The 15172-nt window shown below is 34.9% G+C and overlaps 2 protein-coding genes across 3 annotated transcripts; one reads left to right on the forward strand and one right to left on the reverse strand.

Moving 5' to 3' along the window:
- The first annotated feature begins 215 nt into the window (after window positions 1-215).
- Window positions 216-8464, forward strand: LOC132106474 (beta-soluble NSF attachment protein). Its single transcript, XM_059512179.1, has 11 exons — window positions 216-413; window positions 1576-1655; window positions 1899-2015; window positions 3075-3121; window positions 3490-3567; window positions 4950-5005; window positions 5824-5908; window positions 6007-6111; window positions 6198-6266; window positions 6957-7007; window positions 7327-8464. The coding sequence occupies exons 1-11, from the start codon at window positions 316-318 to the stop codon at window positions 7426-7428; spliced, it is 888 nt and encodes a 295-aa protein (XP_059368162.1). The 5' UTR covers window positions 216-315; the 3' UTR covers window positions 7429-8464.
- Window positions 8465-8814: 350 nt separating this feature from the next.
- gzf1 (GDNF-inducible zinc finger protein 1) lies at window positions 8815-14355 on the reverse strand. Of its 2 annotated transcripts, none has more exons than XM_059512182.1 (6): window positions 14284-14355; window positions 12447-13687; window positions 11308-11402; window positions 11063-11230; window positions 10634-10791; window positions 8815-9906 (listed from the first exon to the last, which is right to left on the reverse strand). In XM_059512182.1, the coding sequence occupies exons 2-6, from the start codon at window positions 13667-13669 to the stop codon at window positions 9223-9225; spliced, it is 2328 nt and encodes a 775-aa protein (XP_059368165.1). In that variant the 5' UTR covers window positions 13670-13687; window positions 14284-14355; the 3' UTR covers window positions 8815-9222. The 2 variants fall into 2 exon arrangements, with proteins under 2 accessions (XP_059368165.1, XP_059368164.1); XM_059512181.1 differs by lacking the exon at window positions 14284-14355 and adding an exon at window positions 14041-14246.
- Window positions 14356-15172: the final 817 nt, after the last annotated feature.

Consider the following 15172-nt stretch of genomic DNA (forward strand, 5'->3'; position numbering starts at 1 on the left):
GATAAAATTGCGGCTACAATGATTTCAATATGAAGTCTGGCATAATTTCTTAGTACAACATTACGTAACGCGCAATTATGTGTGTAAATGGGAGTTGTAGTTTATTTGTGTTTTATTCTTTTCGACGGCCGATTATTTCAGCTTGGTCTCAAAACTTCAAGTCCCATAATGCCTTGCTCGAGCGTCCTGAACGCCAACGCTTTAAATAAACGCAATGACAGTAATCCCCCGCTGCCATAGTGACAGCGCAAGAGCAGCGGGCAGATAAATGAAAATAGATTTTAGTGTTTATCTTTGCATTTACCCACAGAAATAATGGACAGTTCCGGGAAAGAAAAGGAGGCAATTCAGCTCATGGCTGAAGCCGATAAGAAAGTGAAGTCTTCCGGCTCGTTTTTAGGAGGAATGTTTGGGTGAGATTAAATACATGTTTCCTTCCCTATGTTTCCGATCAGCCCGCTAACGTTAGTCTGTTTTAAATATCATATCGTCAGTATGATCATGTTGCTAACCTTTGGTTTTATGTTTAACGGTTAATACTCAGTTTTTATTTGCATAAAAGCTAAAAATGTATATGAATCTTATTATAACGTTACAAGGACCAGTAACAGGACTGTGACAGGCCGCTTTGCGCATCGATCGATAGAAAAAAGGGCTCGTTCATCACAATGCTTTGCTGATTTTTTAATATATATATATATAACGTTATATATAACGATTTTTGAATGACCATGACGTAAATAATGATAATAACTGATGTGATTTCATGATTGGGCTGCTAAGTGAAGTGTTTTGTGTTTGGCGCATTAGTGGCGCAGTGGCTGCAGTATTTACATTTTTTTTTATGTCAGTCTAATACATTTTTTTTTTAAAAGGTAACACGTACAATGGTACTACCATCTTTATACATATTTATATATTGGCTTACATAATTTTTCAGTAATGCTTATAAATGTACTTGAAGTTTTAATCTTTTACACATTATGTAATAGTAATGTAAAGTTAATTTTAATTTTAACTTATTTTAAAATATATAGTAAAAAAAAAAAAATTGGTTTTACACATTATAAAAATGGCTGATTACAGCCATTCTGTAGTTTTTATCTGTATTTTTGCAGAGCCTTGTGTTGACTGAAACTGAACTGAGATCCTTTATTGACACCACAAACATATTCAGGACATATTCAGTGTTATTTCTAGTAAACAAGTTCTGACCTAGTTTGTTGTGAAATGGATTTATTTCAAAAAGTTTTAATTAATATGATATGAGGCACTTAAAAACTGACCCAATTGAATAGTCCCTCCAGGACACAAGTTATCTAGGACCTTTCTGTTATACCAGCTATAATATTCTGATTCCTATCTATCTATCTATCTATCTATCTATCTATCTATCTATCTATCTATCTATCTATCTATCTATAAAAATTAAAATAAAATTTTACTTTTAAATCCTTACCGATATTTAGAAAGTGTTTACCTTCTGGCATGTAGATTTATTAAGAAAACCTGTTAGTTTTAGGTAAGATATTAGAGTAGGAAAAGGATATAACTGCTTCTTCCCACGTCTTTCAGAGGAAATCAAAAAGTGGAAGAGGCATGTGAGATGTACGCCAGAGCAGCCAACATGTTTAAAATGGCCAAAAACTGGAGTGGTATGTGCTTTTTAGTGGTGCAGACATGACATACTTCATCTTTATTGTATTATATAATACATGGTTTCATCCATTTTAATATATGTTCAACTGCTAAAATATAAATATTTCTGAATTAATATAATCTCATTATTGAAGTTGCCCTAATGTTATCTTGAATAATTGTACAGCTTTGTTTGTAATTGGCAGGATGTTTATTGTATATTCCTATTCTTCTGACGAGGTTCGTGTGTTTGTATCCAGCTGCAGGCAATGCTTTCTGTCAGGCAGCCAGACTTCACATGCAGCTTCAGAATAAACATGATTCGGCCACCAGCTACATCGATGCAGGAAATGCCTTCAAGAAGGCAGATCCACAAGGTGAGGCCACTGACCCCGGGCTTCATGACATTCAGTTGATTTATTCAGAATAAACAGACGTTGATGCATCTCAAGACGAATGTATAATGTTTGACTTGTTGATATGTCATATACTTTTAGACAAGCTCATCCTATCACTTTATTGCTGAGTGGATTCATTAAATTAATCTAATTTTTATAAAACAATTGTTTCTGTCTGAACTGAATATTATTTCTATATTATTGTAGTATTTATTCATTTTTAATTAGTCTTTATATACGTTTAGTTTTTTTACTGTTTTGTTTCATTTTATCATGTATTTTTTATATTTTCTATATATATTTTTTGTATTTTTAAATAATATTTCTATATAGCTTTAATGTTTTTTAAAATAATTTTTGTAAATATTATTTATAATTATTTAATTAATAAATTTAATATTTTAACCATATTTTATTTCATATAACATCATTATAACAATAATATTATATAAATCCTTTTAAATTTCCACCCCCCCCCCCTCCCATTTTATTTGAAGCAGTAAAGCCATTTTTCTTTTATTTCAGTTCTATTTTAGTTATTGAAAACAGTATCAGTTCTGGAAGTTTTAAGAATCTCTGAACGGTGAAGCTCAGAATATTGAAAGAATATTGTCCTTTTGACTGTATGATTCTGCAGTTGTTGATGTGTGACAGTTTGTGAAGGTAGAAATGATGGCACAGTCCATTCAAAAATGTGTTGCAAAAATCAAAGAAAGTGTGCATTTGTCTATACAGTTTCTTAGAAATGTAAATAATTTGAACTGTTCTTTAGACACAATAATTCAGCTGCGAATGCAATAAAGAGATAAAGTGCATGTTTATACATTCACTGATTGTGAATGTATATGGACTGTCAGTTTATTAAAAATGTAATCAAATGAATTGCATGTGACTAATTTGTTTAATCTAAAAGCAGGTTGAGGAATAAAACACTGAACAGACATAAAGCGACTTTAGATAAATAGTTTTATTTGTATATCATTGATCATAAGTCTGACTGTCTAACTCTTCCTTCTTCTCTTTGATGCTTGCGATTAGAGGCTATCAAGTGCTTAAACGCAGCCATTGATATTTACACAGACATGGTAAGATGTTTTTGTAGCGGTCAAAATCATAGTTTATATAATGTTCATCCGGGCTGTTCTACTGCTGTACTGTGTTTTATCATCAAGGAGATTTTTAAATGGCAGTTCGTGTTTTTAGCCATTTAGAAATCCACCAACTATTGCAGAAACTCCAAAAGAACAGTTTAACAGCACACTTTATAACAGACAGTAAGGCATTCCTTCCCCTTTCTGGAAGAAAAATCATAAATGAGGCCCAGAATCTGTATGCAAAGCACATATGGAATAAACAAAGCATGTAGATGTTCAGATAGAAAAGCTTGATGGATAGTGAATGAGATATTCAACTGACAGTCAGTTTCATAAAGTCTTCTTCTTTCGGTCTTCAGGGAAGATTCACCATCGCAGCCAAGCATCATATCACAATTGCTGAGGTGTACGAATCAGAGCTGGTGGACATTGAGAAGGTACAAAAATCTTTATTTAGTGCTTCTTATGCTGAGAATGGAAGTGCTGTAAGAACGCTATATTTTGTAGGACATTGAATTGGAAGTAGTATGCGCGTAAAACGCAAAAACAACTGGATTGGTGCTTCTAATTCAACATATGTCCATAAGCTAAATTTACAAATGTTGACTGAAGTTTTCCTCATCTCAAAATACATTTTAGGCAATGTGCTGTTTTGCCAATATGAAGGCTTGAAGTGTAAATTAGTTGAATTCATTTACGTGCACAAACTTACACTGATTACGTTTAATTTTTAAGTTCATGCATTAAATGTTGTTCTCTTCTCCGCAAAAGCACAGTCGAGAAAATATGTAATATTATTTAATAATAACAAAAATGTTATTAATAATAATAATAAATTATTGATAATAAATGATTATAATGTATTATAAATTGAGGTTTACGCTCTTAATGGGGTTCTTTTCCCAGCGAGTTCATTAGAGAGAATGACATAATTACAATAAAATATTAATAATGACAATAATAAATTATTATTATTATTGATAATTAATTATTATAATGCATTATTTATTTATTAAGGTCACACTTTAAATGGGGTTCTTTTTCCAATAAGTTCATAAACATTTAAGTCAATACCTAGATTTTTCCTTCAATAATAATTGCAATAAAAAGTATTAATTATAATAATAATACTTTTTTTCTTATTTTTAAAGATAAATATTTGGCATTTTTGCTTTTATTACTATAGGACAGTACCGTATTTTCCGCACTATAAGACACACTTAGAAGCCTTTAATTTTGTCAAAAAACGACAGTGCGCCTTATAATCCAGAGCGCCTTATATATGGATCAAGGCGCTCTGTCAAAATGTTGACATTCCCTTTAGCACAGCTCCATCTAGTGGATGCATAACGCAAACCCAGTCAAACGTTTGACTGCAGTATCTTCTATTCTATGCGCCTTATTATCCAGTGCGCCCTATTTATGAAAACAGTTCTAAAATAGGCCATTCATTGAAGGTGCGCCTTATAGTGGGGAAAATACGGTATTTAGACAGGAAGCCAAGTGGGAGAGAGGAAAGGTCTGCGAGCTCGGGACTTGAACTCAAGACGCCTGAAGCCAATTATTACAAATTATTATTATTATTTTTAATAGATCTTTAATATTTTATATATTGATAATAGTTATAGAAATTGTAATTGTAAATTAGTATTATTAATAAACAATACATTTGGTTTTGCAAATTTGTATAATATTTCATGAATATTTCTTCTGATAGTTATCAGCTATAGTTATGTTTTTGTGAATGTTAACACAAAGTGTTTTACAGAATAAAATTCTGTCATCATTTAAGATGAATTCTGTTTTTGGTTTTCCAAAGGCGATTGCACATTATGAACAAGCTGCTGACTATTACAAAGGAGAGGAATCAAACAGGTAAGTCTGCTTGGCAGAAGCCAAATTATCAAGGTCTTGTTCTTTCCTGTTTAACCACTTTGTTTCTGAGGAGAGGTTTGTAAGATTAATTACAGCATTTTTTATGTTACTTAAAGGGTTAGTTCACCCAAAAATCAAAATTATGTCATTAATGACTCACCCTCATGTCGTTCCAAACCCGTAAGACCTCTGTTTATCTTGGGAACACAGTTTAAGATATTTTAGATTCAGTCCGAGAGCTTTCTGTCCCTCCATTGAAACTGTGTGCACGGTATACTGTCCATGTCCACGTTACAAAAGTTGACAGCTTAAGTCATTTGTGGATTAATGCGTATTGGAGACGCGAACCGTTTAAAACGATTCAGTTCGATTTGGTGAATTGGTTCAAGAAGATCCGGTTACATTAAATGATTCGTTCGCGAACCAGATATGACAAACTGCTTTGTTTTGAACTCTCTCACAACAGACACGGAAGAGAAGACAATGCTGAATAAAGTTGTAGTTTTCGCTATTTTTAGACCAAAATGTATTTTCGATGCTTCAAAAAATTCTAACTGACCCTCTGACGTCACATGGACTACTTTGATGATGTTTTTCTTACCTTTCTGGACATGGACAGTATACCGTACACACAGCTTCAATGGAGGGACAGAAAGCTCTCGGACTAAATCTAAAATATCTTAAACTGTGTTCCCAAGATAAACAGAGGTCTTATGGGTTTGGAACGACATGAGGGTGAGTCATTAATGACATAATTTAGATTTTTGGGTGAACTAACCCTTTAAGGCTTTGATATGCTCTGTTTGCTTAATTTACAGCTCTGCAAACAAGTGTCTGCTGAAGGTGGCTTCATACAGCGCTCAGTTAGAGCAGTACCCGAAAGCAATCGAGATTTATGAGCAGGTAAGCCATCTGTCAGTCTCCTGCAGATTCTTACCACATTTCTCGCTCACCGGCATTCCCTAAATCACTCGGGAATTCTTGTCTGTGTGTGTAAACAGGTTGGAACCAACACCATGGACAATCCCCTACTGAAATACAGCGCAAAAGAATACTTCTTCAAAGCGTCCTTGTGCCACTTCATCGTGGACGAGCTAAACGCAAAGGTCAGCTCTCCATCAGCTCATCGTGCACACAGATATACGGAGAACTGCTGCAGATAATATGCATGTCTTTTTTTTTTCTGTTGTAGCTCGCTGTTGAAAAGTATGAAGAGATGTTTCCAGCCTTCTCAGATTCAAGAGAATGCAAGCTTCTGAAGGTTTGTAATAATAGAGTTTGCAGCATATAAAACACATTTTGTAATTGGGGTGGTTTAGACTAGTAGGGAAAGTCTGCTTGGATTGAAAGACCTTATTACTCTATTAAATGCGTCTGTGTTTGTTTTTTATTATAAATATTTAAATTGAGGCAATTCGTTCAGCCTCTCAGAATACTGTAGTCAGTTACCAATAAAAGTTGATCAACATCAACAGAAGCAATATTTACATTGCCAAGGTGCCGCAGAAGCTGTATCTCGTGACATGCTAATTTACATCTTCAGCTCAAAGGTGGCATACATGTATTTACAGGCATAATGTTATGACTGAGATTACTGTCATTTTAAATAGCCTACATGACGTAAGACATTACAAATCCTTTGTCTTTTTTTAAGCATAAAATCAAAACTTCACATTGGTTATTGCATGAAAAAACAAAAGTGCTTTTCATATTGAGAATGAAGCGAATCAGTTCAAAGGGGAAATATGAATAATCAATCATAACTAGTTATGATTAATTACAAATATTTATTAACACTCGCTGTAAGTATTTAATTTACGTCTCAGTGTCAAGTGTCTGTTAATTCTAAGAATGCTACTTTCCTGTTTAAGGATCTAAACAACTTTCTTATTGTACAATACTACAAAAATATTAATTGTTGTATACTTTATAAGAGGTTTTGTTTTTACAGAAACTTCTAGAGGCCCATGAGGAGCAAAATGCAGAGGCTTTCACAGAAGCAGTATGAATTTTACCTTCAGCTCCTTTTTAAAAAATAAGTTTGTTATTATCTTTGTTAAAAAAGTACAATTAATTACAATATTTTCAATGTTAAAGTACTTAATACTTCAATCTGGAGTGGGACGGTTGATGTGTTCAAGTCATGTCGAAAAGATCATATTTGCGTGTTACATTGGTACATTGCCATCTTTCTCTGTATTCATAAATACAAACTTCCCAAGAGGACTTGAACACACCATATCTACTCGGCCAGTTTCTTATTTTTGCAGTTCTTTTTGGTGTCACTTACATTACAGAAATCTCGCACTGTGTTCATTCAGGTGAAGGAGTTCGACTCCATCTCACGCTTGGACCAGTGGCACACCACCTTGCTTCTGCGGATCAAGAAGACCATTCAGGGGGACGAGGGCGACCTAAAATGATCTGGACAGTGGGGCTATCACCCACTGCATGGCACCCCCCCGCCCCTTCCATTTCACATCAGTTTTGTGCAATGGCCAAGTCCGGGTTTCCCAAAACAGTATGTCAAAATGTATTGCTGCAACATTTCTAGAGAATATACTTCTACGCCTGTACTGTTACATTGATATCCAGTTATATAATATAGCACATATCAAAAATTTAGCACTCCAGTTCATTACGAGGGTATTTCTGGAAACACGGTGTGAACCGATTCAGGAGAGGGAAATTCAAGGATACAGTGGGGATTTGAGATAGTCCTGGAGTTCTTTTGCAAAGGTCACTGAATTGCGATGTGCTAGAGCTGCATGAACTGTACAGATGTAATTATTCAGTCACTGCAGCAGGACCGTGTATTATTATTATTTAGATATTGATTTTATTTGTTATATTATTTTTTTTGTCTGCTCGCACTAGTTGGCATGCAGGCCTTAAAATGCATTTAATAACATCATCCAAAATTTCAGTTTCCCACTGTCCATCATTTTGAATTGGTATTTAAATAATTACAAAAATGTCTTGTCATACCTTTTATCCACTCTTTGAAATGTAACTCTTTATTTAATACAATTATTATCTGAACTATTAAAATTAGTCATAATATTATGAGCCTAATAATATTATAAGTATATATTATTAATCTAATAATATTGCATTAATTTAATAAAAATTTTACATTATATTTTTACACTGCCTATCATCTCCATCAGCATTGAAATGTAGGTGTTTGTAAAATCCTTGTATTATCATGCTCTATGTGTGTGTGTCGTGTTGTGAATGCGTAGCTCATGTACACTCTTCACTCCTGAGGTCTCTAGCAGTGCATGTCATCTGTGTTCTACGTGTCGTGATGTCTGTATTATACCATATTCTAGAGTTTTTAAAGAAGCCATGAAGACGTACAGTACTAGACGATGTGCTTTCCCACAGAACAACTGATGTCTTTGCTGAATGTCTGTGAGAATGTACAGAAATAAAAATCAATACTGAAATGGCTACATGATTCAAGCAAGTGAAAGTCTTGTTTTATTGCCTAGTGGTGTTCACTAAGCATTTTAATTTTGTAATGCTACATAAGTGTTACAATGTTGCTGAGCAATGTTTGTACTGCAACCTAGACGAAAACTCAAAGAATATGGCTAGTTAAGAAAAAGTAAACAAGTTTATGTAAATAACATTTAAAAAATAAAGAATATTATATATTAAAAAATAAATTATGTATAATTATATATATATATATATATATATCATAAAAATGTTACATTGTATTATTAAAATCAAAATCACTTTTATTCTCTATATTTCAATCCAAAACTAAATCACAAGTAAAAAAACAAAAGGAAGCTGAATTCAGTAGACACTTTATTGAGTGATTTTAAGGTGCGCTGTCATGACTGCAAATCATAATACACATAATAGGGTACTAAAAATGAAGTGTTGTGTTTACTAATATGCAGTTCACTTTGATGTAGAGTTGAACATAATAAATATCAGCAAAAATCATTACTGACAACAAAAAAGCAAATTGGAGTTTTTACAAGAATCAGTAAAAAAACTATTTAATGACAAGACATTCCCTAGAAGTGGAAGGGAAAATAGTTGTGAGCAGAACTGAACATTGTGATTCAAGAATTGTACTAGTTAAACACACATTATAGAAGGTTTTATAAAGCAAAAGTGTATTTACAGCTGACAATTTAAAGCCAACCTTGATTGCAACATGATTAACGCGTATTTGCAACTGAAGCAGGTAGAATCTACTCTCCTTCTGAGATTTCCATGTTGTTTGAAGCCTCTGCAGTTTGTATGCTTTCGCTGGCTTCCTGCTGGGTGTCTGCACAGTCCGTCTCTTCCAGCGTAACAGCCTGGACTGACACACACTCAGCCGAAGCTAGATCGTTCTCTGTTGCTTCGTTCTCTGTTGCTTCAGCTTCTGATGTCGCCGCAGTGGTTGCTGGAGCCAGTATGGTGTCTGAAACGTGACTGGATACGGTGATAGGCACAGAACCGGATATCGAAGGGGACACGCTGATGGAATGTGCGACTGAAATGGGAATGGAAAAGGGAACGGTCACAGGCATCCCGACTGCAGAAGCATCCAGAGAGATCACGCTGGTGCCGTCCGTGGTGACTAAGGGCTGCAGTTGCGTGCCGGCAGGAACTTCGGTCTGGATGACCGTGAGGCCGCCCAGGGCCGTGTGGCTGACCAGTGCGATGGTCCCAGGTCCTGCCCAGTCTCCGGAAATGGTCACGGGCTCTCCGGAAACAGCCACCACTTCTTGGGTCTTCTGTGCATTGCTCTCAGGAGCCTGGGCTTCGGAAACAGTGACAGACACCTTCTCCTTCTTCTGAGAAGAGCCTTTGGGTTTCTTGACTCTGTCTTCAACATTTCCCTCCAGAACAACCAGGTAGTTCTTCCATGGAGTTTGTTTGTCATGGGTCTGCATAGAGAGAGTCTGGTTATACTAAGACCCTAAGCACACTGCTAAATCCCTATTGGGTTAACTTGCTTGTTGTCAGTCCAGACTTACTGTGTGAGTTTGAACTGTTAATAACCAAAAAAAAGGAACTGGTGCATTACCAGGATGCTCACCTCTGATTTAATGCGTTCAAAAAATATAATATTTTGAACATTGTATTATAATTAAAAATAATTATTTTCTATTTGAATATATTTTAAAAAGTAGTTTATTCTGGTGATGCAAAGCTGAATTTTCAGCATCATTCCTCCAGTCTTTCGTCACATGATCCTTCAGACATAATATGCAGATTTGCTGATCAAGAAACATTTATTATTGTTAATGTTAAAAACACTTTTTTTTTTTTTTTGTAGAAACCTTTTTTTTTAATAGAAAATTTTAAAGAACAGCATTTATTTGAAACAGTTAACATTATAAATGTATTTAGTGTCACTTTAGTAAAAAATCTTACCCAAACTTTTAAATGGTAGGAAATTCAGTAACAGGTTTAGTTGGAATTTATTATATGCAAGCTGGTTGCTATAAAAATATTAACAGCCCTTTCTGGACTTTTTGCACAATTTATAGATCAATGCATCATTATTTAATGTATTGCAATGAACTTAAATCCTGTGGGCGTAAATGTTTTTTTATAGCATCTATGAACCCACTAATAAAAGTGTGCTGTGTAGAGTGACAGGATCTTTACCAGGGTGTGTCGGCGTACAGTGGACTTGTCTGTAAACGTTCTTCCACACATGCTGCACATGTACGGCTTCTCTCCCGTGTGGATTCTCTGATGTCTCTGCAGGGCGTTGAGTTGAGTGAACTGCTTATCACAGTCCTTGCAATGATACGGCCTTTCGCCTGTGAAGAAGGCAGCAGTGTCAGCTGATAAGTTCTGGTTTTAATGATTGTGCATGTTCTATAATATACACAAACCTGCATACCATACATCAGTGCTTGATAATTGCCTAATTTCTAATGCAATTATTTATAGCACATTGGTGTCTTTCATTAAATTGCTGTTACAATTGTTTTATATTTCCAATATGCTTTAGTACATGTGGCTTCAAAGACTATTTGTGCTCGTTTTAAGTGAAATGCATATCAATATTGGATGATTTGTGAAGGATACCTGTGTGTATTTTCATATGCTGGTGGAGGGAGTTCCTCTGAGCAAACGCTCTTCCGCAGGTTTCACATTTGTAGGGCCTGAATCCTGAATGGATTCTGTTGTGATGTTTCAGGTATTCTTTGGATGCAAAGCTCTTCCCACAGTTCTCACACATGAACGGCTTTTCACCTAGACAGAGAAGAGGAGGGCGTCATCTTTTGGCATCTTATTCTTTCTCTTTATGTAACAGGAATCCGTTGGCTCACCTGTGTGGCATCTCTTGTGGTAAGACAGCATGTGGTTCTGGGTAAATCTGGCATCACAGAGGTCACAGGCGAAAGGTTTCTCTCCGGTGTGGATCCTGGATTAAAAATACAAGGTGAAATATGTAAATAGAAAATGATGTTCACTTGGGATGCATAACATATCGGTGACCATTTTGGTATCTGCAATATTTAGCATTTTTTAAACTATCAAATAAATATGAATGCACCAATTTTAGTATATAAAAATCTTTTTCTGCATTGCTATTCTTAACTTATATTATTTACATTTATGCATTTAGCAGACACTTTTATGCATAAATGTAAATAATATAACAGGCCAATATTATATAATGGTTCGTTGGTAAAAAAAAAAAAAAATAATAATAATAATTTATAGAAAATATATATATATATATATATATATATATATATATATATATATATATATATATATATATATATATATATATTCTGCATTTAGCAGACACTTTTATTCATAAAATTGAATAATATATTAAATTTAATGTTATATTATATAATTTACATTTATATGTTAATCAGATGCTTTCATTCATAAACATCAATAATGTAACTTAATATTACCATATCATAAAATTTTGTGATTTCTTTCTTATATAATATAATATACGCATTGAGCAGGTACTTATTCATAAATGTAAATATAACATTCAATTAATTTATGGATATAAATCAACTGAATTAAATATAAAAACAACTGAATTATTTTATATAAATATAAAATATTTAAAAACATTATATATATATATATATATATATATATATATATATATATATATATATATATATATATATATATATATATAAAAGACTGAATTATTTTACATTTTCTGAAGATAATATAATGTAATAGATATATATTTATAAATGTAAATAATATTTTGCAAATATTATATTATGATCAGTTACTAAACTTTACATAAAAACAACTTCTTTTTTTTATGTTGATATATATTTTGTGATTACTTGTGCAAAACTCACTATAGTTGTTACCATTTAAACTAGAGTTTATGTATTTGGTACCCTAATATTTAGGGTGTAGGGTTTGTTCGTATTAATTGTATGACCTAAACTAGTGCATCGCTGATGTTGCTCACTACCTCTGATGTGTCTTGAGCGCTGAACTCTGGGAGAATCTGGATCCGCACTCATCACATTTGAAGGGTTTGTGCCCCGAGTGTGTCCTCTCATGCAGTGTCAGGGCAGTTTTAGAGCTCAGAGATTTGCCACAGATGTGGCAGTAGTGTCTGTCCGTGCCTCCCTCGTGCACCTGCCGTCTGTGGCGGGTCACATCCTTCTTGCGCTTGAAGGTTTTGTTGCAGACATCGCAGGGAAAGAGCCTCTCGTCGTTGTGCACGTGGCGCTGGTGGATTTTCAGGTTGCAGCGGTTGGCGAACGTCTGCTGGCAGATGTCACAGCGAAACGTGGTGTCCATCTGGACCCCGTGGCTGACCTTTAAGTGCTTCAGGTAGCTCTTCTCGTAATAGAAGGAACGGCTGCATTTCTCACATATGTACTTTGCGGTTCCTCTCTTGATTTCCTTCTCGACTTCATCGGCCTCGTCCATTTCCTCATTAGGCTGGAAGTCTGATTCTTGAGCGTCTTCTTCAGGCACATCAAGAGATGATACAGACCCAGTGTCATCACAAGCGTCTTTTTCACAAGGATCTTGTGGTGTTTGCTCCTCTTCTCCGGTGTCGGATTCATCAAGGGTTTCTGGTTTCTTCCTCTTTGGCTTTTTCAGAGAAGCATCCACAGACACTCTGCGACCCGCTAACCTTCTGCTTCTCCTGTCTGGTCCTATCTCCTTCACATTTTCAGGCACTTTTAAAGACTTTTTTCTCTTCATCGCTCTTTTCACAGGTGCTTGTTTTGTCTTGACTTTAGTATTTGGAGCATTTAAATCCTTGCCGTCTTTCTGCAGAGTTTCATCTGAAACGCTGCTGGGAATTTCTGCCTCGCAAGCATCCACTAAGTCCTGGCACTTCAGGATTTTAGCCATTTGCAGTATGCTGCTGATGTAACTCTTCTCCACCTCGATTTTTCCTAAATACGCATACTCTAAGAATTTCTCAAATGCATATGGTAAGCTGTCACACAAGAATATCTTTTTCACTTGGTCATTAGCTAACAGATGGGACTCGAAGTAACCACTGGATGCGGCGAGGACCACCTTATGGGCTTCAAACTCCTCCAGCTCTCCTTGAAAATCCGCCTGAACCGTGATGTCACACAGGTTTCCCATGGTCCTCAGCTTCCACATGGCATTGAGCAGATTTTTATGGTGAGAGCTGGATTGCAGTTGAACCAATCCATAACTCATTGTCTCTGGTTTCTGCAGCTGTCGGAAGGATGTAAAGAAAGCAAGTAATTTATTAGACACACACACATATATATATACATACTAATAAATGCTTTTACTACAACAAATTTATTTTGTAGTTGTAGAGACTGGCTGTTAATATAATGATAAAACAGACTTTTAAACACCTTAGAAATTAATTTGAGTTTGTTTTATAATTAATAAATTATTATGAAAAATACATTTCTGTACAAAGGTTTTTTTATATATATATATATATATATACATAAATATTAAGCTATTTATTGTACATGCTAAACTTTAGCTTTGTATGAAACGGTAACGGCCCAAAATAAACCAATAGTCAAAAAACCAAAATCCCATTCAGATACCTTTAATTTGCATAGTTCTTTATACGAGTTCATTTTAACTTAACTGCTTCGTTGCAGAAACCGTCAAGAGAAAATAAAAGGAGACGCTAAAGCAGTTAGCATCATTAGCTTTGTGTTCAGTTGAGCGATATATGTGCTAATTGAACTTAAGAGCGAGGCACACGTCAATAGATCATATGTTTAATGTCCATCTGTGACATGCGGTGAAAGGAGGGTTTGCATAGCAGGCTAGAGATTTCTTACCGTAAGGCCAGTAAAACGGCAGCCCTGTACAAATCAAATCCACAGGCACAACAAGAGTATTTCCGGTAGAACCTATGAGTAGAACGCGCACCCAGCGACCATTAGAGCCGAAGGCATCATGGGAAATAGAGTTTTTCTTTTATGGATGATTCCCGACAGGTTTAATGGTGTATTTTTAAATTCTATCTGTTAATAGTAATTATATAATAAATATTTAATTTAATTATTTAGTTGTGCAATTAATGTGCAAATACGTAAAGTATAAAGTTCTCTCTTTTTTTAATTTATATTTTGTATGGTTAGGTGAGATTAGCCTGCGTCACTCACACAACACACACACACACACACACTTACTCGCGTGTCTACCGGTATATCAGATGAAAGCTTTATCACTCCTCTGATCAGTTATTGTTTTATATTTTCAGATTCGATTTTTCTATGTAAAAACTTTTTTTGTTTTTGGCCAGACTTAAAAGAAAGTGGTGGGAAAATATTGCTCACGCTGTAAACACAGCCGCCCACTTACTCTGTTCCTGTGGCTTGTGGCCTCTGCTAAACAAGATATTGCTCTTAAAATATTAAAGGGCAACTGAGTTCACAGGAAACCCACCCTTACTATTTTCACCTTTGAATGTACAGTAAACATAGAGGGCTGCAGATACAGTCTGCAGGCATGTTTTGGAACAAAATGACCAGTGAGCTGTACTTTTTCTTGTTTCTCAGACCGTACCAGTGCAGGCGTATAGAGATTTGTGCTGCCTTCGGTTACAATCTGAAACACCAGCTTCCAGAATCATGTTCACAGATGGACAGAGATAAATATAGATGAAGCCCAACAAGCTAAGTTTTAGGTTTTATTACAGACTTGCTGGCAGTTCAATTCAATTCA

The sequence above is a fragment of the Carassius carassius genome, chromosome 27 (assembly GCF_963082965.1).
Source record: "Carassius carassius chromosome 27, fCarCar2.1, whole genome shotgun sequence".
NCBI classification, from domain to species: domain Eukaryota; kingdom Metazoa; phylum Chordata; class Actinopteri; order Cypriniformes; family Cyprinidae; genus Carassius; species Carassius carassius.

Bases quoted from the DNA above. Each gene is read 5' to 3' on its own strand.
- LOC132106474 (XM_059512179.1), top strand. From the start codon at position 316: ATGGACAGTTCCGGGAAAGAAAAGGAGGCAATTCAGCTCATGGCTGAA. The intron at 2,016-3,074 runs GTGAGGCCACTG...GCTTGCGATTAG, and splicing joins CAAGAAGGCAGATCCACAAG to AGGCTATCAAGTGCTTAAAC. The intron at 6,112-6,197 runs GTCAGCTCTCCA...TTTCTGTTGTAG, and splicing joins TGGACGAGCTAAACGCAAAG to CTCGCTGTTGAAAAGTATGA.
- gzf1 (XM_059512181.1), bottom strand. From the start codon at position 14,073: ATGAACTCGTATAAAGAACTATGCAAATTAAAG. The intron at 11,231-11,307 runs GTGAGCCAACGG...TTCTCTGTCTAG, and splicing joins CCACAAGAGATGCCACACAG to GTGAAAAGCCGTTCATGTGT. The intron at 9,907-10,633 runs GTAAAGATCCTG...CTCTCTATGCAG, and splicing joins CTGTACGCCGACACACCCTG to ACCCATGACAAACAAACTCC.